The sequence below is a fragment of the Oenanthe melanoleuca genome, chromosome 8 (assembly GCF_029582105.1).
Source record: "Oenanthe melanoleuca isolate GR-GAL-2019-014 chromosome 8, OMel1.0, whole genome shotgun sequence".
Classification (NCBI taxonomy): Eukaryota; Metazoa; Chordata; class Aves; order Passeriformes; family Muscicapidae; genus Oenanthe; species Oenanthe melanoleuca.
This window is the reverse complement of record NC_079342.1, coordinates 28,134,006-28,155,610: the sequence shown is the minus strand read 5'-3', so window position 1 is coordinate 28,155,610 and position 21,605 is coordinate 28,134,006. Positions and strand designations below refer to the sequence as shown.

At 47.0% G+C, this 21,605-nt stretch overlaps 1 protein-coding gene across 20 annotated transcripts in view; it reads left to right on the top strand.

Annotated features, from left to right (window-relative positions):
• RASAL2 (RAS protein activator like 2) overlaps positions 1-21,389 on the top strand; it is a 162,764-nt gene extending 141,375 nt beyond the window's left edge. For 4 of the 20 annotated variants that reach the window (XM_056497376.1, XM_056497380.1, XM_056497367.1 and 1 more), the window contains 10 exons: positions 767-911; positions 1,813-2,049; positions 2,716-2,917; positions 5,227-5,405; positions 6,651-7,503; positions 10,832-10,966; positions 12,022-12,224; positions 12,666-12,753; positions 16,484-16,543; positions 16,645-21,389. In XM_056497376.1, the coding sequence (XP_056353351.1) occupies positions 767-911; positions 1,813-2,049; positions 2,716-2,917; positions 5,227-5,405; positions 6,651-7,503; positions 10,832-10,966; positions 12,022-12,224; positions 12,666-12,753; positions 16,484-16,543; positions 16,645-16,722 (2,180 nt within the window). In that variant the 3' untranslated portion in view covers positions 16,723-21,389. The other 16 variants (XM_056497374.1, XM_056497378.1, XM_056497365.1 and 13 more) reach the window with 7 other exon arrangements.
• Positions 21,390-21,605: the final 216 nt, after the last annotated feature.

Genomic DNA, 21,605 nt, shown 5'->3' with positions numbered 1-21,605 from the left:
CATTAAACCAATGTATAAAGGGTTTTTCCTAGTGGACATCAACAGTTTAAAAATCACTTGGAATGCCTGCATATAGAGGAGGGAAACCACTGAGTAGTTTATTCCAGTCTGTCAGACAAAGCCAACTTCATGTGGTTTGTATGTGAGCAGTTTCTGTTGTGATACCGAAAGAGTGACAGAAATGCCAAGGAGCTTGAAAGATGCAGGCCATAAAAATGCTGTAAGGTGTTGAGAAACACCTTAAGAGGTTGAGAAAATTAGCAGCATCTAGCTAGTGCTTGGGTATTACTCTTATTCAAGAGCAAGGTGACACTTTTTAAAATTTAAAAAAAAGACAGATTTAGAAATAAAATAAATACATGTCATTGCCAGCACATTTCCTGGGGAAATTAGGAAGACAAATAGCACACAGCTTCATTCCTAAGACTGTGGATAATTTCACAGTTGATAACACAGTTTGAATACCAAGTCAAATCCTCCTCTGTGGGCCATAAGGGAAGTGCCTGCAGGGTTGCTAAGCAGAGCCATTCTGTTTTTGCACCTGTGCTTGGGGACAGCAAGGGCATGGGAGGCTGAAGCATCAGAGCCGTGGCTGTGCTCTGCTGGGAAAGGGCTGGGAGGAGCCAACACCTGGGCTGGAGGCTGAACTGCAGACACCCAGAGCACGACAGTAGCTGCCAGGGAAATCATAAGCAGGATTTAAAGGTGTGTCAAGTAGGCTTTTCCTGTAACTACCGTGGTTCCTCATCCTCTTCCCTTTTTTCAGGGGAGTTTATCAAGGCTGTGTATGAGTCAGATGAAAACTGTGAAGTAGATCCCAGCAGGTGCTCACAGAGTGAATTAGCAGATCATCAGTGCAACCTGAAAATGTGTTGTGAGCTGGTCTTCTGCAAGATTATCAATTCTTACTGGTAAGGCATCTTCTTCCCTCCCTTTGTCCCCTGTTTACTCGGAGGTGCCCATTCTCCTCTGAGGGGGAGGGAGCAGCAGTGGGACAGGGAAGGAGCACAGCCCCATCCATCTTCCCAGGCTGCCTTTGTCCCCTTTCCTCACTGCCTTCCTGCATGTGACTCCCGACTGCAGGTGGAATCTGTGCCCAGACCGAGGGGTCCCAGCCCACAAACCACACCCTGGGGGCTTCTGTCCAAATCCAGAGGGAACACATACTGAGTGTGACTGCATAAGGAGAGAATAAAGTGAGAAGATAATAGCTTAGCTTGGACTTAGCATAAAAAGCTGCAAGTTTTGATGTGTACAGAAGACTTTAAGACCCTTCAGATGTGTGGAATTGAACAGGAAATCACAGAGAGGAAGCACTGGCAGAGAGATTTCTATTAATCTCTGTTTCTGAGTAGCAGTGGAAGAAGTGGGCCTTTCTGCTTTGGCATGCAGCAAAGGCACAGTACTGAGAGCTTAACAAGCAAGGTAAAACTGTCAGATATGGAGATGAGCTCAGTTTGGCTCAGTTTGTTTTCAGTATTCTAACACCTTGTTTGCTCCAGGGTAGCAATGGATAAGTAGTTCTTAGTGTGCAAATCAGCGTGTCTGGAAAAGGCTGCACTTAACACATATGAGCAAGGGGTGCTTTAAAGACTGCTTAAGTGCCACCAGATTAAATGGGGATCTATGAATAGAGGCCTAATGACATTACCTAGCCTAGAGAGAAAAAGAAAAAGCAGGGGAGGTAAAAAAAGAGCTGACGTTTTCTTACAGTTAAGTATTTTGGGTGACTGATCACCAGTTCAACTTTTTGCATCTTGTTGCCACTGGGATTTTATTTTTCTTCTTTTTTTTTTTTTTTTTGCTTTTCAGTGTGTTCCCTCGTGAGCTGAAGGAGGTGTTTGCATCTTGGAAGCAGCAGTGCCTGAACAGGGGCAAGCAGGACATCAGTGAACGGCTGATCAGTGCCTCTCTCTTCCTGCGCTTCCTGTGCCCTGCCATCATGTCCCCCAGCCTGTTCAACCTCACCCAGGAGTATCCTGATGACCAGACCTCTCGCACGCTCACCCTCATTGCTAAAGTCATCCAGAACCTCGCCAACTTTGCCAAGTAGGTGGTGCCAGGGAAACTGAAACCTGCGGTGTGCCCGATTCCTAGTTGTGCTCACAGGCAGCTGGATCTCTGGCAAACTGAAGCCAGCTTTAGGAAAGAAGGAATCTTCTCACTTAGATGTGAACACTCGAGACACCTCAGATTCTCCTTCTTACACACAGATTGGAGCTGTATTGAATTCTGTGTGGAGGACACAGCATAAAAGCAAGAAGAGTCATGCACTAGCATGTTATTGTATGTGCTGTTTCAAAGGGAAAGAAGCCCGTCCCTACCAAGGATCATGATTTTCATGCTCTATCCCTCCAGAATTTGCAGCTGAATGATAGAAAGGGCATAGCACTTCTACATGAGAGGAGAGAAAGAATATCTGTGGGAGGGAGTGGGGAGAGATGTGATTTGTAATATAAACAGTGAGGTAGTAATATTTAAGTAAGTACAACAAAGCACTGAATCTCTTAAATTGTCTGTGTGGTTTTTTAACTCCAAGACTTTAAAATCTACTGATTTTGGTGGCCTTTTTTTGTTGTTTTTTTTTTCTTAATACTTCAAATCTTCAGAAAGGCAGGTCTAAAGTGGTGTTTAAGTAATGGTCTGTAAGCACTTGTACTCTGTATATTGTTGGAGGTTATTGACTGGATTTCCCCCCACTTCCCTTTCCTGCAGATTTGGTATTAAGGAAGAGTACATGGCCTTCATGAATGAATTTTTAGAACATGAGTGGGGAGGAATGCAGCGTTTTCTGAGGGAGCTCTCTAACCCAGATACCATCTCGAACATGCCTGGATATGACGGCTACATCGACCTGGGCAAAGAGCTCTCCGTGCTGCATTCCCTCCTGTGGGAGGTTGTGTCCCAACTTGATAAGGTAAAGCTGTTTGGAGGCCCTGGAGGGCGCGTCCAGGGATGGTACCATAGCAACAGTAAACACTAGGGAATATCAAGGGAAACCAGGAGTTTTGGAGGGGAATGTTTGATAGTGCTATTTCACAACTGCTCCTTCTGTGATTTCAGATCAGGGCCTGTAGCAGGGTATGTGTGGTGATTGGGCTTAATTAGCAGTGCAGACACTCCACAGAGCCTGTAGGAAGGTCAGGTGCTGAAGGCATTGCTTGAAAGGGGACCTGAAATTTCCTGGGCAGCCGTCCTTTCTCCTAAGTGAGGCATTTGGACAGGAAAAGGCCATGTTGCTGTGCCCTTGTGGTGCTAAGGGAGGCGCTTTGCTTCACACCAGGCCCTCCCCTGGTTCTGATGGAGGAATGAGTTGGCCCTGCAGAACTGTTCTCATCAACAACCCCATCCAAAGCCTGCTGAGATGTTCTGATTTCCGTAATCTTTGATTTTGGCATACAAGGAATGCCGTGTAAAAAGCTGGATCTGCTCCGAGGGCAATCCTGTAGCAAAGCAAGCAGCACTCTGCTGTGCCCTGTGCCGAGCTCATGTGCAGTGTCCAGGTTTGGTTCTCCTGATCCCAGTGGACACCACCAACAGTGAACACTGCTTCCATTTAGCTATAGAAGGAGGAAAGGTAGAGCTTTGTTCTTCCTTAGCTATGTGGGTTTGCAGGAGCCAAAATCATTAAAATCTTAGTAGCAGAGATAGTAATAAGGCCCAGAAAAGCTGAACTGTGAGTCTTTTTCCCCAAGTGCTTGGAACTGTTCCATACTTCAATTTTTAGAGGTGCATTATTTTGTCCATGTTTCATGTATATTCTTCTTTCTTTTGAAACTGGAGAAGTAAGGTGAATAGCAGTGCACTCAATTTTTATTGCATTAGGGATTGCCAAAATAGTTATTGGCTGTGTGTCTATCTTTTCACTGTATATTATTTAAAAGGGAAAAGTCTGAGCTTGTTGCATCATGGTAAATTGAAATGCCCTTGACTCAAAAAGACAGTCTGTATACTAATCTTAGTTTGATAATAAATTTTGATCTTGTTTTTCAGTTTACCTCATACATATACACAATGTACATTCCAAATGTATGGATCTGCATGGTCCTTTCTGTAGGTTAGATGAACACATCTATCCTAGCAGGCCCTTGGGAGCTGATACAATGGTTTCCTAAAAAGAGAATTAAGGGGTAAAGTTACATGCATTATGGCTCTACTGTAGGAAATGACTGGGAAATGAGAGGAGCCACCTTGGAAATTTTAATAGCCACAGTGCTGTATGAAAGTGTCTCTAGAGAGACCTTTCTCTGGAGCCAAACTGGCTGAATACCTGCTTATGGGGAAAACAAGGGTATCTTTGAGAAGAACGTTGGTTTTGTGGCAGAATTTTAATTTTTTAATAGATCTGCAGCTCCTTCACCTTCTTCCTGCAGACCCAGGAGCCTGGAGATGCCCTGTAGCTAATCTCTCAGCAGTGGCCCAAAGGGGTGGGAAGCCAGGGCCTGGAGGAGCAGCCTTCCTTGCTGAAGGCCAGCTGCTCTTACCCTCAGCCTGGCCAGCACTGAGCTAACCTGTAATTGGAGCCACACATTTCATCCCATGCTGATGGGGTGATAGTGGGATGAGGATCACTGATGTTCTCATGCAGTTAATTTTCATGTTTGGGTAGGGAAGAATGGCTTAATTAATGGTTGATAACAGTAAGAAAGGAGATGGCATCCATGCAGCATACCAAAAATTAAAGGCTTATGAAATTAAAACCTTCCCTTTCCCCATCACCCTCAACCCCTGCAATCCTCTCATGATCCCCCTCATCTGTTGGCATGCATTTCCTTTACCATGTGACACCCTTTGCCTGGAAAGTTCCCCCCACCAGCTGAATCTTTGAATGCCCTTCAATGAGCAGATGCCGTAGTTTTCACTTTGACCTCACCCACCTGAGACTCAGTGTGCTTTGCATGATAGTTTTGCATTGGAATGGCAGTAGTTTTGTTTTATTAAGCATGATTTTTATTTTTGGGGGTCAATCCTAATTTCTTTTCTATTTCCTTTTCTTTCCTCAATGTCTGCTGCACCCCGTTTCGTCTCCTCCATCCATGTCGTCGCCGTCGTTGCGCTGCTCCATAACACTGCATTGCGATCCTGGCACACCCGCACACAACCACCCACCCTCCTTCCTTCCACTCCATCCCTCCGCCTCTGTGCATCGTTACCAAAAAAATCCAAACAAACCTGGCGGATGTCGTGGTGCTTGTATCCAATTAGGGTGAAAATTCCTTCCTACAGGCAACCGTGGCAAAACTGGGACCTCTTCCTCGTATTCTTGCGGATATCACAAAGTCCATGACCAACCCTACACCCACTCAGCAGCAGCTGAAGCGTTTGACGGAGCACAGCTCCAGCCCAAATGTTGCTGGAAGTCTCTCCTCAGGACTTCAGAAGATAACTGAGGACCCCACTGATGGGTACGTCCCAGCCAGGGCTCGAGGGCAGCTGTGGGGTTGTTAAAGCTGCAAAGAGTTGGAACGAGATGATCTTCGAGCTCTCCTTCCAGCCCAAACCATTCTGTGCTTCCAAGGGCTGAGGGCTTCATCCACCTGGCTGCCCTGCCCTGCTGTGGAATGGGGAGCTCAGGCCTCTCTCCCAGGGAATACACCATCCCAGTAAGAGGTGCACAAGGTGGCACTGGCTGCCTGGAGCTTTGGACTTACTCAGGACTCAACTACATCTCTAGAGTCAATGACCTGAGCTGATAAAAAAGGTAGTTCTGTGATTTACTGCCAGCCTGAGTGCATGGTCAGCCATCGTGTTTCCTTCTGGCCATCAGGCTGCTAATGGAAAAACTGAGCTGTAGGTAAAACTTATTACCTGTGGAACAGCAGAAATGGTCCCTCTTGTGTTTCATGCAGCTTTTCTCACACTGTAACTGCTGTTAATCTGGAGCTGTGACATGGCAGAGCTGCCAAAGGGCTTGGCTGCTGCAGGCCCAGAGCAGTACCTGTGCTGTCAGGTACAAGGGCCAGTTTTATTATGTGCAATTCTCTGCCCCCTGAGCTCACATCCAGCTCTGAAGTACCCTTCACACAACTCCTGATGAATTTTAAGACCTCCATAATACACATTCATAGAATTATTAAGGTTGGAAAAGCCATCTAAGAGTATCAAGTCCAACCATTAGCCCAGCACTGCCAAGAACACCACTAAACCATGTCCTCATGTGCTACATCTAAACACTTTCTAAGGATGGTGACTCCACAACTGCCTGGGCAGCCTGGGCCAGTGCTGACAATCCTTTGGGTGAAGAATTTTTTCCTGGTACCCAATTTAAACCATCCCTGGCACAATTTGAGGCGATTTAATTTTGTCCCATCTCTTGTTACATAATGGCAAAGGGTTAAATGGCATCTGAAGTCTTGCTAGAGACAGAAGTGACTAAGGGGGGAGGATATAGTGAGAATGGTTTAGATTTCACCTGTGAAAAAAAATGAAGATTAAGGACTTTTTGAATCAAACACAATTCTCCAAGATAAGTGGTAATTAAGGAAGAGTGTGTTCTGACTTGCATACAAAGAGCTCATAAAAGGAAGTCTGGCTCCTTGAAGCTTTCAGTGGGGGGAGGTAAAGTGAGGTAGAAAGACTTCTCTGGGACAGATCTCCTAGGGTCTTGGCTGCTTTAAAAAAAATTTACCAGATTCCTTTCCTCTCCACAGTGACATAAACAAGATGAAGTCTCCAACTCAGGAGAATGTAGATGGACATTTTAGGGGCAAGACCTTACTGCTGGTTCAGCAGGCATCCACCCAGAGCATGACCTGCTCAGATAAGGATGAGAAGGTAAGTGTCTTGCCCAACGGACGTAGCATCTCTCTCATGGACCTGCAGGACTCTCACACTGCTCACAGCGACACTGCTTCCATGATGCACGACGTGCCTTTGCGCCTGGCGGGCAGCCAGCTCTCCGTCACCCAGGTGGCCAACATCAAACAGCTGTGGGACACCCAGAGCACCCCCCAGAGCGCTCCCCAGGTCCGGAGGCCGCTGCACCCGGCATGGAACCAGCAGGGCAGCCTCCGGCCTCTGTCATTCCAGAACCCGGTTTACCAGCTCAACAACCCGAGTCCCGCCACGGCCAAGGCCTCTGAGGACTCCAGCCCCGAGAACCTGAGCTCTGCCAGCTCCCGGAGCCGCAGCAACAGCGAGGACTTCAAGCCCAGCGGGCGCAGCAACAGCAGCCTGGAGGACTCGGCCAAGCGCAGCTCGCAGAGCGAGGAGTCGGCGCGGCGCCCGGACCGGCACATGCCGCTGGTGCTGCCCCGCCAGAACAGCAGCAGCCAGGCGCAGATCCGCAGGATGGAGCAAGCCGTGCTGGGCACCAGAGCCAAAACGCTGCACACCATGGCGCACAGCCCCTCCCTGCGCAGCACGGGCAGCGTGTCCGGGGCCTCGGGGGCCGCAGGCACCGAGCCCGTCCAGAACGGCAACCGCTCCCGCCACCAGTCCTCATCCTCCAGGGAGAGCCCCGTCCCCAAGGTGCGGGCCATTCAGCGGCAGCAAACACAGCAGGTAAGGAAATCCAGGCCTCTGCTTTGGTGCTCAGCCTAGTGCTGCTTGGCCTCCAAAGCTTTCTTGACCTTGGAGTCGAGCTGAATCGAGTGTGGCAGCAATTATGCCAGTGGCCGTAGTGAGTGTAAGGAGCAGTCGAGCTTGTCACCCTCACAAGCTTGGCAAGCCACCTTACCTGTGACACTGGGATGCTTTTGTACTAAATTAAAAGAAAAAAAAAGAACTGTTTTCCATTTACTAAGGTAGCAGCAAACCTGCTGAAAGAAACCGAACTGGAAAATTTCCCTGAATACGAAGGAAAAAAGCCAGGAGCAGCTTTGTTCCAAATGATGGTTCAGATTGCCACGTGAGACTGCGTTTGCCCTGTGGTGCGAATTTAAAAGCAGAGCTACCTCAAAACAGGGAAGTGAACAAAGATAAAACATCACAGAATAGCTGCTGCCAAAATAACAAATAAGCACAGTTGTCTAAAGTGTGGAGAAATCCATATTTCACCACAATGAAGCAGTCTCTTGCTGATCCTCAAAAAAGTGCTGCTTTTTCATTAATCATCCCAAACTATGAATAATGCAAGTTTTTTCTGGAAAGGAGTGCTTATATCTACCAACTCCTAATGCACGTTATCAGTTGTTCATAAGCAACTCTAAATTAAGATTTTCCTGTCAAAAGGCCAACATTCCTTTATCTTTAAAAAAAAAAAAATTAAAATCCTGTTGTGATTTGCTGTGTATGAAAATATTTTCCTAAATTAGTTTAATTTTAAAGAGGAAGCGAGTATTTCAATGCTACAGTGAAGGCAGAAAACATGATCTGCAGGTCAGAGCTTTTGCAGGGGGAAGGCTTTGGGCTGTGAGGTGAAGCTGGCAGAACAACCTCTGCTCTGCTCTGTTTTCTTGGTGTTCCCTGACATTGGAGCTTTCTCAGGAAACTCCTGAATGTTACAGGAAAACCTGGGTGATGCTTGGGAACCCAGGAGTAATCAGGGCTTCAAAACTACTCTTGAAGTAGTTGATATCTCAACTTCATTGAAGTACAAGACCAAAAACACTGAATCACAAACCAAAGCTCAGTATACCAAGTTAGTAATACTCAAAGAAGTAATTGTTCATTATTTGAAGTGTGTGTGTTTGTGTTTGTGTCTTCCTGCAGTGTGTTTTACAATGGAGCATGGCTAGGTGAAGGGTGTTTATGGAATACAACCAGGCCTCGTGTGGTTCTGGTAGCACATTTTAGGCCAATAATAAGGATAAATGTGAAAGGGATGTGCATCCATTTATTTTCCCACTGTACTTTCTATACTAGTTGTTTCCACTGGATTCATTAGAGTACTTGCTCCTGCTTTATTCAGAGAAATCAGTTTGTTCTCTCCTTCCCCAGACCCATGAACAATGTCTTGAATGGTGCCAAATTGAGTGGCCAACATTTTTTTCAAGGCAGATTCCATTGCGTCCTTTTAATTGCAAATCTTGTGGAATTCTGTTCTTGTTTAAAAAAGAGAAAGAGAAAAGAGAATTTGGGCATGTTCTTTCTAAGCATGTTTTGTGGGCGTTGTAATTATTAGACTCTGTTCTCTACAAGTCCCATTTGTTTCTGAATATAGAGCTGGGCTCTTTGTTTGCTAGGAGAGGTCACTTTTTGCCTTCCATTTCCATTTAGGAGGTAGGTGGGAACAGAAATGTCAGTGTGTTCCTCTGGAAGAGAGGCAAAGAGGGGAATTAATCATGATCCTAGCAGACTGAATTCTTTTTTTGCCCTTTTTTAGAGAGTAACTTGTAACTCATTAGCATGTGTGGCCTGCCATCCGCGTGGTCTTTGAATTTGGCTTTCAGAATTTGGCTGCTGGAAATATTCTGTCCTACACTAGGAATGTTGTTTGGCCAGGTTTGCTGCTGCTCAGCAGTCTGGTGCAGGGCTGGGGATGTACTTTATAGTCACCTTTCTCTGAGTCCCCTGTAGCTCCAGTGGGTGGTGACAGTGTTCATCCGTTGCTGCTCCTGATTTCTCCAGCGATTCACAGCCATGAACGGTCCGTGGTCTCCTTTGCTTTGGCTGCCTGACAGCAAAAGCCGTCAAAAAAATCTGAATTAAGAAGCTTTGCCAGGCTGCCTCACTGCACCTAAGGGGCTGTTCACTTTCCTGGTGTGAAGACTTCCTTCTAGGGAAAATGCCTTTGCCTAAATCCAAGGATTTTGCCTAATTCTTATGCTTTTTATTAGCCTTTATATTTCTGCTGAGGCTTCTTCCCATGCTGGAGTGTCCATGACTGCTCAGGACAGCTGAGCTGTGGGAGCACATCCAACACCTGCCAGCCCTGTCTTCCTGAGCAGGAGAAACACAGCAGGAGGGTGACGTGATCCCTGACTCCTAAAGAAGTTGTTTCTCCCCCACGGAGAGCTCCTGGCAGAAACTGGGACTTCAGAAGCTCCAGCCAGGGAGCACAGTGCACTTGGGTGCACACTTCAGGGAGCTGAAGAGATGCCTGGGCACAAAAAGAAGCTGCAGTTGGAGAGAAATTGATCTTTTGCATTTCTCAAAAACATGAGACAATGTTGCTCTTTCAGGAGTAATTATGCTAATTCCTGCGCTTATAAACTTGCCTTTGTCAGTGAAAATTGCTTGGAATTTATAGCAAGCCATGCTTTCCCCAGTGAGGCAGAGAGTTTCTTGAGTCTTTTCTTGGCTCCCTTTTTGGATTCCTTGAAGAGGAGAGAGAGAGAGAGAGCCTCCAAAGAGGTTGGGCATTCTTCCAGTCAGCACAACTGGCCCTGGCAGGGTAGCTATGCTGCAATGGACCATCCAAACCTGACAGGCACTGCCATGATCATGTCACAGCTCCCTGCCACATTCAAGTCCTGCCATGCTGTCCTGGATCCAGGCTGTGCAGTCCCATTCTCCACTGTAGTCTGTCCCAGCCTGGCTGAGGAAGCTGCTCCCAAGTTCAGCTCTTCAGCACTCCAGGAGTGTCTTACCTGAGCATGCTGTGAGCAGAGTTTTGTCACTGTGTTTTCTCTGTGCAAGAGAAAGCCTTGCTGACAGTGGGGCAAAGGAAATAGGTGGATGTGAATAGGATTGGGAAACAAGAACTTTTTCAGAGAGAAGCCCACTTGGAGAGGAAGAAAAATTTCTAAAGTGCTTTGGTTTTAGAGGGATTCAGGTGGGTGCTACAGGTTCAAAGTCAAGGCAGCATGGAGTATCCCTGCAGGAGATGTTTTGGGGACCTTTGAGGCTGCCAGATCCACGGATATCTTTCTCCCCCAGCTGAACTGGGTTCCAGAGCTGGTTTGTGTGCAGTTTCTCTGGAGGATGCTCACAGGTGTGTCTGCCCCAGGTGCAGTCGCCGGTGGATTCAGCCACGCTGTCCCCAGTGGAGAGGACGGCTGCGTGGGTGTTCAACAACGGGCAGTACGAGGACACCAAGAGGGACACGGCTCAGAGCCTGGATGAAGCCAAGCACGCTGAGAAGGTAGATGTGATTCTGCGTGCAGCCGGCTCGGGGAGTACCACTGAGTGCTGTGCACGCCACAGCCAGTTCAGAGGGATTTCAGGCCCTGCTGTCACAGCATCAGACATTCTCACACAGGTTATGTTGGTTATAGTGATCACTCACTCCGTAAATAAAGTAAATCAGGATCGTTTTCCTGACTGAGCATAGCTTAGGACATGCACAGGGGCCATGCAGGGCTGCAGCTCAGCTTTCATCAGTAGCAGCAGTCAGATTTTGTCTTGGGCTTCTCCTGAGGCAAATGCCTGTCACCCAGGTACTGCACAGAAATCTGCATGATCTGTTTTTGAAAGTGCATGTTTTTTCAGGAGTAGATCCCATTTTTCCAAACACAGTTATAGTAATTTGTTGCTGTGGGGATGGAGTTGTTGTGTAAGAGGTTTGGTATTTTGAGAAGGCAGGGAGTGAGGAGGAGAACATTTAAGAAGCAGAAACACAGGATTGTTAGGAAAGGTGAATGAACCCAAAACAAAGGAATATATTGAGATTTGTGGTGCTGTTGCAGAAATGATTGCCTACAGAGACAAGAACAAAAGCTCAGCCAAGTAACCTGAAAGGCTCTGGTTTGCAGCGGCTGGTTTGCTCTGACCTGCCCTGATTCATTAGGTCCTGAAGAGTCCCACACAGCTCTGGGTTTCTAAGTTTGGGCAGCCCAGGCTATTTCTGCAGTTGAGCACTGTTAGCAGCATCTGCCTGAGAACTGCTGGAGTCTGGAGTAAGGCAGGATGTGACCAGTCAGGGCTGAGGAGCCATGGCAGAGCCCTCTGACTGCTTGACTTGTGCTGCAGAGTGATACCCCAAGCGTGTGAGCAGCTTGATGCCCAGTGGGAGCCCACGTGCTCCTTCTCTATGGTCGCCCCTATGTTTGCTTCTCACTTACTTCAATCACCTTATTTTTCATTTAAGAAAAACAACAACCAGCGCTCCCCTAAAGAGCAGCAGAGCATTATAATGATCTGATCTCTTCTCTTTCCTCCTTTGCTCCTGATTTCCTGCTGCCACCCTGGCCCCCCCAGTACGAGCAGGAGATCGCCAAGCTGAAGGAGCGGCTGCGGGTGTCCAGCCGCCGGCTGGAGGAGTACGAGCGGCGGCTCCTGGTGCAGGAGCAGCAGATGCAGAAGCTGCTCACAGACTACAAGTCCCGTCTGGAGGACAGTGAGGACAGGCTGCGCAGGCAGCAGGAGGAGAAGGACAGCCAGATGAAAAGTATCATCAGCAGGTGAGGCTTTGGGAAGATCGGGACTGGGTGGGACGAGCGGCTCCCCTGTGCCATTCCTTCCATCCTTATACCTGAAGGAATGGTGAGGCAGGTGTGGAAACTTGCCTGAGATTGTCAGGACAGTAAAAGAAAACATTTAGGAATTTTTAAATTAGGTCTGTGTTATACTTACTATAGGTCTTTATTTTTGTTGATATTTGGAATTTGTACATGAGATTAGTTTTTCAGAGCAGTAGCATTTTTGGCAATGTCCATTTTGAAAATAACAAGGTTGGGCAACTGGGAGTGTCAGATAGAGAGATAAGCTTTCCTGAGAGCAGCAGAATTCTTCTCTTGGGAGAGCCAGGAGAAGCAGAGAAATTGAACCAACATGCCAAAGTACCTGAAACACTTGGGAATAGTATTAAACTGTCCTAATTTGTCCCTCTCTTTTCTCATCAGACTCATGGCCGTTGAAGAGGAGCTGAAAAAGGATCACGCTGAGATGCAAGCAGTCATTGATGCAAAGCAGAAAATTATTGATGCACAGGTAGGTAAAGAGCATCTCCCAGAACCTGTGTGTAAAACCTGTTATTGGCCCCTCTCTCCTGCCCCAGCTCTGTTCTCTATCTTCCAAGCCGTATCAGCCCGCAGGGTCACACATGTCACTCTTTGCCTCTGGGAGACAACTGGGGCTTTAATTAATACTGTCTGACCTGGGCTTTGAGGCAGCCTGGCAACAAATCCCAGGACTGATCACATCTCCAAAACCTTTGCTACTTTGTGAGATCCCGAGGGAGTAAAGGAATAGCAGTGCATTGTGTAGATGTTGTACCAAGTGTGGGCCTGGGACCTCTGGGAAAGCTGTGTCTCACCCCAGCATAGTTCAGCTGCCATGTGCATGCATCTCAGCTGTGCCAGCAATAGCATGGCTTTGGACAGTGGAGTCCAGGAAAGAGAATGCTGCAATGGAGCATTGTCCTGGGAATGTCATATGTGGCATTTCACCCCACTGGCCATCCCTGGCAGCCCTGGGGAAATGCCCATTTCCCACCAACCTGCAGCTCCCACCTTGGTGGCCCTGGGCAGCTGTGGGGAGGGAACCCAGAGGGACGTGCATGTCGGTGTATCCTGTGGGGTCATTCCAGCTTTTCCTCTGTGTCTGTGCTGATCCCACAACAGAACCTGGGACTGGTTTGTATCTGCCTGCAGTCTTACGTTTGTGGTATTTGCACTTGGAGGGTCTCTTTCCTGCTTCTGGACTTTTCAGTAGTTCCAACTGGGAACTTTCTTTAATAGTTTTTTCAGGAATAACCTAGTTATTCCCTACACAAAGAGTGGTGGTGAGAGTCTCAGCTGAACATGGTTAAACATGGCATTGGGGTATTAGAAATATCTGAACTCACGTGGAACTGTAGGGAAAATAAAAGCAGCAAAGAGCTGTGTTTTTTGGAGATAGGCATAGTTAGGGCATCTTGCTGTTACAGACATGGAATGGCAGCTCATCCAGACAGCAGCCTGGATTCTGAAATGGGTGTATGCATTTTTCATCTTCCTCAAGAAGGTGGAAGAGAACTGTGCAAACATGCAAAGTGATTTTTGGAGAGAAGAGATTGTGACTGAGTAAGAAACTTGCCTGTTACCTGTGTGTGCCAGGAAGCTCTCAGCCTTGGTTGGTTATGGGCTAGCAAGGTGAAGCATGGACCACTGTGATCCCCATGTCACCAGCTGGCAGAGGGGACCATGCTGACTTGTGAGACCTTCAAACCATCATGGCTGGAAGGATGTAGTCCTTTATCACACTTCATCAAGTGATGCAGAATTTATCACTTGTGGTGGAAACTGGTGAAAAAACAGGAGCAAAACAGCAGCATTAATGATTTCTCTTTTTCTTGGTCAAGCAAGGTCACTGGCAGACCTCAGCTGCTTCACTGTTAGGCAGTGAATGGGGGAAGTGCAGTTGTCACTATCCTTCCTCAAGTACCTGAGCAGAGGAGGAACTGGTGAAAGATTCAGAACAGACTCACCAGGGGAGCCCAGGCATCTGCTGGGTTCTGTAGCAATCCCTTGAAGTCATGCTTGGAAGATTTTATTTGGTCTGATTCCTTCAGTGGCTAGAAAAGCTTTTTTTGTGTGAGATTTGTGTGGGACTGGAGCACAGCTTGTTGCACCTGGCTGAAGAGTTAAAGGCTGCCAGCAGCAGCAGTGACCTGGGATCCTGTGCTTAGGGACACCAGCCCAGGATGGTTTGAGGGGTGCAGTGCAGCTCCCAGCGCTGCCCCAATGCACAGAGACTCGAGCTGTTCTCCTGGCTCTGGAGCCTGAGCAGGGATAGGTCTGGCCAGGCTCTCTCCTCGGAATGGTGCAGCTGCAAAGAGAACTGGCCTAGTTGCTATTGCAAGTGACATCTCCACTGTGTTAAATTACAGGTCATTAATGGGGATGAGATAATTCCAACAGGCAAGTAAACCAAATCAGTTCTCTAGCTGAGCAGTACCCAGTCCTGGCCCAGCACACTGACCTCCTACCCATTCCAGCTCCTCCTGCTCCCTGTGCCCTGAGCGTGTTAGAGATGTGCCTGGTAGATCCAACTTTCCTTTCAGTGAGAAGATGCCTCTACTCACCAAGCTCGTGCTTTTAAGATTATTTTCCAAGTGTGGATTTCTAGCTGTTTGTAGATGGCTCAGTGAGTGCTCAGCAGTGTGAAAACATCCAGCCTTTCATTCTCAACTCTTTGGAAAGATTTTTTAGAAGTTTTTCAGGAAAAGTTTCAGAAGGAAAATTTTCATTTTAAATTGTATGTTCCAGGTGAAATACAGTCAGAGGAGTAGGAGTTTTGCCTGCCTAAGGAGCACATTCCTGCTCAGGCAGTTGTGTTCTGCAAGGTTCATTTCAGCATGGGAGGAAAAGGCCTGTAACTCCTCAGCTCTGTGCTCTCCCTGCTCTCCTCAGCTGGATTGGGGTGAGAGCTAAGGCAGGCCTTGTGCCTCGTGTCTTCTCCTCCTTCTCTGTTGGTTTTACACAGAGCTTGGCATCTTCAGGACTGTAACAGAAGCAGGACTTAAATTCTGCTTTGTTTTTGCACCCAAGCACTCACCCCTGTGGGGGAGCCCGCTGGGAAAAGCAGACATTGCTGATTAGTGCTGTAGCAAGCACTTATGTGCTGGGACCCGAATCCCAAGGTATGGACTCACGTGTGGTAGCATGTGAATCTCCTGAGCAGTGTGTCTGAACTGTTCTTTAAAGTTTATGCCTTCTGTGCATCATTTTTCCCTCCATTTTGTTTCTCAATGGGCTGGACTGGGAAGAGTTCCCATGTGCAACTTGTTTTGATTGAGCAAATTAGACATTTTCCCTTCTTAAAGAACAAAAGCCAAGTTACCTTCCTACTGTCTCTAGCACTGCTTTCTGCAGCTGCATTATTATTATTCTTTTGGATAAGATGGAAATTGTCATCTCTGATCATGCCAACAACTCCTTGGCTTGCCCCTCCAGTGCTGTATCCCACTGCAGATATCCCACTGTTCGCAGGCCAGGTCTGGTGATGGGTTAAGTTAAGCAGCACACAGCCCTGAGCTGTCTGCTCTGAGTGGAGGCTGGCACGCTGTGTGAGAGGACAATCAGCCAGGCACATGGATTTGTGGAGCCCAGGAGCCCCCCGAGCTGGAATGGGTCTAGGAGCAGCGTGTTCCGTGTTTGTTCTTTGTGTTCTGTCGATGGCATCTCCCCTCCACCCACAGTGCCCTCTCCCCCTCACCTCCAGTAACCCTCAGCGTTAGCTTTGGCTGCTGCTTCTCTGTGTTGCTCTTGCACCGTCACCGCAGGCTGTCATTATCTGCTTTTCTTTTTTTTTAATTAATTATTTATTTCAAGCATCCCATGAGTTTACTCTGAGCACACTTCATCCAAAACACAGAGACAATGGTCGGCAGATACCACTTGCACTTTTCTCTGCCAGATGAAACCCCCTCCCACCACTTTTATTTTCTGCTGCCTGTTTCTGTTTTTCTAATGTACTTCTAAAATATAACATCGAAATTGGCTACCATTGTTATTAACACCAACATCCTCCTACTCCCCTGTGGCAAGCCCCGCCTGGCTGGGTGGATCCCACTGCAACTCGGATTCGCCGCACAAAAAGTGGCGGAGGGGCGCAGAGGAGGCCGTGGCACCCAAAACCAGAAAGAGGCAGACAGCCCATGTGGCCAGGAGTGCTGGCCCAGCTGCCCTGCTCGTGCCTGGGCTGTGCAGCAGCTCTGACGTCCGGGCTGTCTTTGCAGGAGAAGCGGATCGTGTTCCTGGACTCGGCCAACACGCGCCTGATGAGCGCCCTGACGCAGGTAAAGGAGCGCTACACCATGCACGTCCGCAATGGCAACCCTCCCAAGCTTTCCATCACGGAGAATGGTGAATTTAAGAACAGCAGTTTCTAATTCTGCAGGTGCTGCCAACCACCTCCGTGGAGGAGCAAGACGGAGCAGAGCCAAGACCCCTCACCGTCACTGATTGTTGCACATAGGTCTTCTGTAAAAGGAAAATTGTATTGTTTGAAGATTGTATTGTTTGAAGATTGTTCTAAAATTGTTTTAGAATTGTATTTTAAAGTTGTATTTTAAATTGTTTTAAGATAGTATTGTACATTCAATAAAATTGAAAAAGCAACTCTGAAGGGTGGGCTTTAATTCCCCACTCAGGGCCAGGAGACCCAGGCTGCCTAGAATAAGTCCTTGTGGATCACTGTGTAAATAGAGGGAGCTCTTGGGTTGTGTACAGAAAATGCCAATGTAATATACCAAAAGGAAGTGAATACTGTAGATTTTTTAATTATTGCTATTTTTTTTATTATTATTATTATGTTGTTGTTGTTGCTGTTATCGTTGTTGTTGTTGTTTTTCTCTTGTTGAAAGCACTGCAGTCCTGGGAGGAGGAAGAGGGGAGTGTGTGTGCGTGTGTGTTGTGGGTGAGAGAAGTGAGCAGCGGGTGACCCGAGACAACTGGCTGATAAAACAACGTGAATAGAGTGAAATTAATTCCATAGGAAAACTCAGCAGCTGGGTTTATTCCCCTCTTCCCCAGCTGGTCTTTAGCTGAATGCAAACTTGATAGCAAACGTTTTAGCAAGAGAACTGGCTCTTTGCTGTGTCCCATACCTACTTCCAATAGGACTCTGTCATAAAACAGTCTTTCTGAAGAAGGTACAAAGTGGGAGCAGCAAGCTGGATTCCTGGAATTTGCACAGTCAGGCTTCCTGTCAGACAGAGGGAATTTGCAGGATTTTGTGGTAGGATTCTTTCTTTTTTACCCCAGTTCTAATGCAGTTTTATATTTTCTGTTTGGAGGATTTACAGACCTGTAAATAATTTTTAACAATTTCTAGCCAATCCCCACCATATGCCCCCTGCAGCAGCACCCTGAATTCCCTCTCTGCACTCCATCAGGAACAGACAGGTTAATCCTCTCGGGAAAGGGCTAACCAAATGTGCATGCCCAGCACAGGAAATTCCATATGCAAAAGTCCCTTTTTCTAGAGGATTTCTGTGTTTTAATGCTTGCTTCTTTTCACTGTTTCAGCCACTTTCTTAGCCAGTGTAGTTCCAATGAAAGGTGCTTTCTGCACCTTTGTTGAAAGATCTTCCATTTCTGCTGAAATTTTCCTTTCTCTGGATACTTTAAAGGGATGGGATTTTTTGAGTTCTGTTCACAGCAGTTTTTTCAGGAGTTTTGACTAAGCTTTCATCTTCAATTCCTTTCAGTTGTGTTTCATAGAAGTATGATTCCAGACTATGTGTGAATGGGATACCACTCCAAAGTGACCTTCTCCTGGGAGATAGTGACATTCACAACCTGTAACAGATGAACAGTAAATGGCTTGGTATTGTCAATTCTCATGATTTCATCAAGTGCCACAATATTTAATCTGAGAGAGGGTTCGCTTTTTTTTAAATCCAAGATTCTTGCATCAAGGGTGAATTTTTACTTCCAGCTTTTGCTGTGCATTTCTGGCCTTCAAACTCTCACAGCAAATGAAATTATTGCAGCATTGATTGAAATTGCTAATTACAGAAACATACAACAGCAAGTGTGATTAACCATTCATACATGCTGTGGAAATTGAAAAAGTTTACTTCAGTTTGAGACAAAACCTTGAGAGGTGCCTCAGTGTGGGATTGTCTCATGAAAAGCACAGGAGTGTCTAAGCCAGTTCCCTGCACATGAATTATTGGCAATATCGAGACCCAAACCTGGTGTCTGATCCAGGTTTGCCTGGTTTTTGGGAAGGAATGAGCCCCAGCTCTGTGGCTGATGCAGGAGGTGGCAGAGCAGTGTGTGTGCTCCGGTGTCACAATGCCGAGCTACCATCACCACCCATGTGTGTTCTGTGCATCAGTGCAGAGTCCCCTGTGCTGTGGGATGTGTATGCATCAATCCCACCCGGGCCTTCTAGAGCACAGCAGTCTGCAGTGACCTGAGGGTTGGGATTAATGCTCAGCTGCCCTGGCTCCTCAGCCAGGATTCAGTGCTGCCACACCTGGAGTTGTGCTCTGCATTGGCTCAGCAGTGGTTACTTTTCCATACTTTCTAAACTGTCTTCCAGCTCTAGATCCTTTCTGACCTCTGATATTTTATTCCTCAGACTGTGCCTTTGAGTTCCTCCTTTCTCCCTTCAGGCATCACAGCCGTAGCAACTTCTCCTGTTTGTGTTGAGCTGTCATGTGAGGGCCTCTTTTACACAAACCCTTTTTGTGGGCTGTTTCTGTGGGATCTGCATCTCCTTGTAGCCATGTACTGTAATTGCACAGCTGTAGCGTGGGGCAGCATGTTCCCATCCTTTTCAGGGTGGGCACGTGAGCTGCTGCCTTGTGGCACCCCACGGGTGATGTTGTGCTGTGACTGAGGTGTGAGCGAGTGCCCGTGGGGCTGCACTGACAGACCAAGGCGCTGTTCTAGGAGAGTTATTCCAGCATTATTTCAGGAAACACCTTTCCCCAGAGCTCCCCAGTGCTCTGGTAGTGTCTGAGCTCGCTGGCCGAGCTGCATGGTTTGATGTTGAGGGCTCTGAGGTGTCCACTTTGCTTTCTGCAATAGGGGCAACACTTCAGCCTGGATTTTTAGAGGGGAAATAATCCCTGCCCCAGTATTGGTGAGGTCTTTGGTAGTGCATCATTCCAACGCTGTATCTTCTCCTGTGTGAGCTTGTAGAATGTTTGTAGCAAAAAGCAGTGGCTGTCTCAGAGCCTGACCCCTCTCTGTGGTCTCACAGCTCCTTGCTTAGGCTGGTGTTTTTCTCTGCTCTTCCAGCTCCTCCCCTAAGGTGCCAGGTGTGCTCCTTCAGCTCCCACCACTGAGAAGTTGCTGCCTTGTGTACCCCAGAGGGATGAAAGTTCCAGAGACAGTGCTGCAGGACTGGAATTGATCTGCTGCAGCACAAAACACTGCTCCTGAGTCCTGCAGGCAGCTGTCTCTCCTAGTTTGTTGCCAAGCAGCCTTCCAGAAAAACTTTCAGCCGCCTGAAGCTGACACTATGTGAAAATGCCAGTTTCTATTTTGTCCAGACTGCTAAAATCCAAGTGGCACTAAACCACGTGTCTGTTCAGGAGCAGGAGCCCTGCCTGTGCCTGATCACGTTTGGGTTTGGACTCGTTGCCAGTGGCTTCTGCAGCAGTGAGGGAGTAAATGGTGCCATGTGTGAGTGTGATGGGGAGCGTGACAGATGCTGGCTTTGGGTTCACACTCTGAGCAAGGGCTGATGGGCTGTGTCTAATGCTGTGCAAGGAGCTGCTGCTCTCACTGGGGAACAGATGAAGTAGTGCAGGAAAAATTGGATAGCCTGGTTTAAGAACACTTGTGTTCCTCAGACTGAACAGGAAAGTCACCCCATCCTGGTTCCAGTCTGTGCTGGCCATGTTGATACCTTTCCAGGAGGGTTCTCTCCAAACCTCAAAACCCATTCCCTGGGCTTCTTGAGTGCTCAAGAAAAGCTTGCCAGCACAGTAGGGCAGGGGGATGGAGCAGCCTCCTGTGTGTGGCCTCTTGGCAGGTTGTGTGCGGTGTCTGCAATGTGCGAGGTGAGCAGGGTGACAAGGGACAGGCTTTGAGAGGACAGAGGGAGCAAGGCCTAGGGACAGCATCCTGTAAATCCCTGTTCTTTGCAACTCTAGGAATTCAGGCCTTTTTTTTATGGAAAATAGATTTCACATCTAGGAATTACCAAATGTTACTTTCCTGGTGTATCAGAAATAGGCAGCTTTTTACAAAAGCACAGATCCATACAGCTACACATTTTGTCACATTCCTTTCCAGTGGCACAACTCAGTCAGGGAATCTACAGGAGCATGGAAAGGGACATGTGTATTGTCTAGTTAGAGAATATGAGGTGTATCCACTAATAAATTATTTATCCATCTAATAAATCATCAAAGAAATGGGGTTTATTTTGTGTTCATGTAATTGCTTTGGTTTGGCTGTGAGTTTTTCCCCCATGATATGTTCATTTCATATTTTGATGCTTGCATAAACCCACCAGCTTTTAACTTGGAAGTCCATGAATTTTATAGCCATGTCCATCAAATGTGTCAGCAATACTTAACTTGTGTGGATGAATTCTGTTGTGTTCTGCAAAAATGTCTGTGTTGTTCCTGAGAACGATTCCTGTCCGAGTTGAACCATGATGTGCGTTTCCATCAGTGGTGGGCATGGTCAGCCACAGGTATCCAGCTGAGTCTGCCAGAGGAAAAAGAGTTAAATTTAGGGTGATGTTTTAAAGTGTTTCCTTCTCCACAGTAAGTTAACTCCCAGGAGAGTGAGCATGTCCTTACAGATCATGCCTGCCAGGAATCCTACCTGCAAAAATAGATTTTCTGTCTCAAGGGCCTTAATAAGAGTGTTACTACACAGAACTGTTCTACAGTGATAGCTCTAAATAATTTATTTTTTATTTCAACAAAGTACATCTTTAAAAAGGAATAAACTTGTTTTTCAAGCCGTATTTTTATGCTTGTAGCACTGGACTGTTTGGTCTATGAGATCCATTTCTGCATTTCATTGCCTGGGTTTGTTCTAAAGAAGATTTATTTTTGTTCTGTGAATAATTTTTGAAGGTTCTTGTAATATGTACAGATATAGATACATTTGAGGACTTTTATTGATATTCCTACAAAGAATACAAATAAACTTTAACTTTAAACAGTTTGGATTCTAAACTTATGCTGATTTAAAGTCCCTCTCTTTTCTGTGCTCAGGTTGTGTTTGTGTAAATGCAGAGGGTGGAGGGGAAGGAATTCTCACTGTGACAAAATGTTTGGGACAGAGCAGCTTCTGCCTGGAGCAGCCTGAGCAAACAGGATCAATTCCTGTGTCCTGGAGCTGGGAATATCTGGCAACAATTGTGGAGTGAGAGAGCGA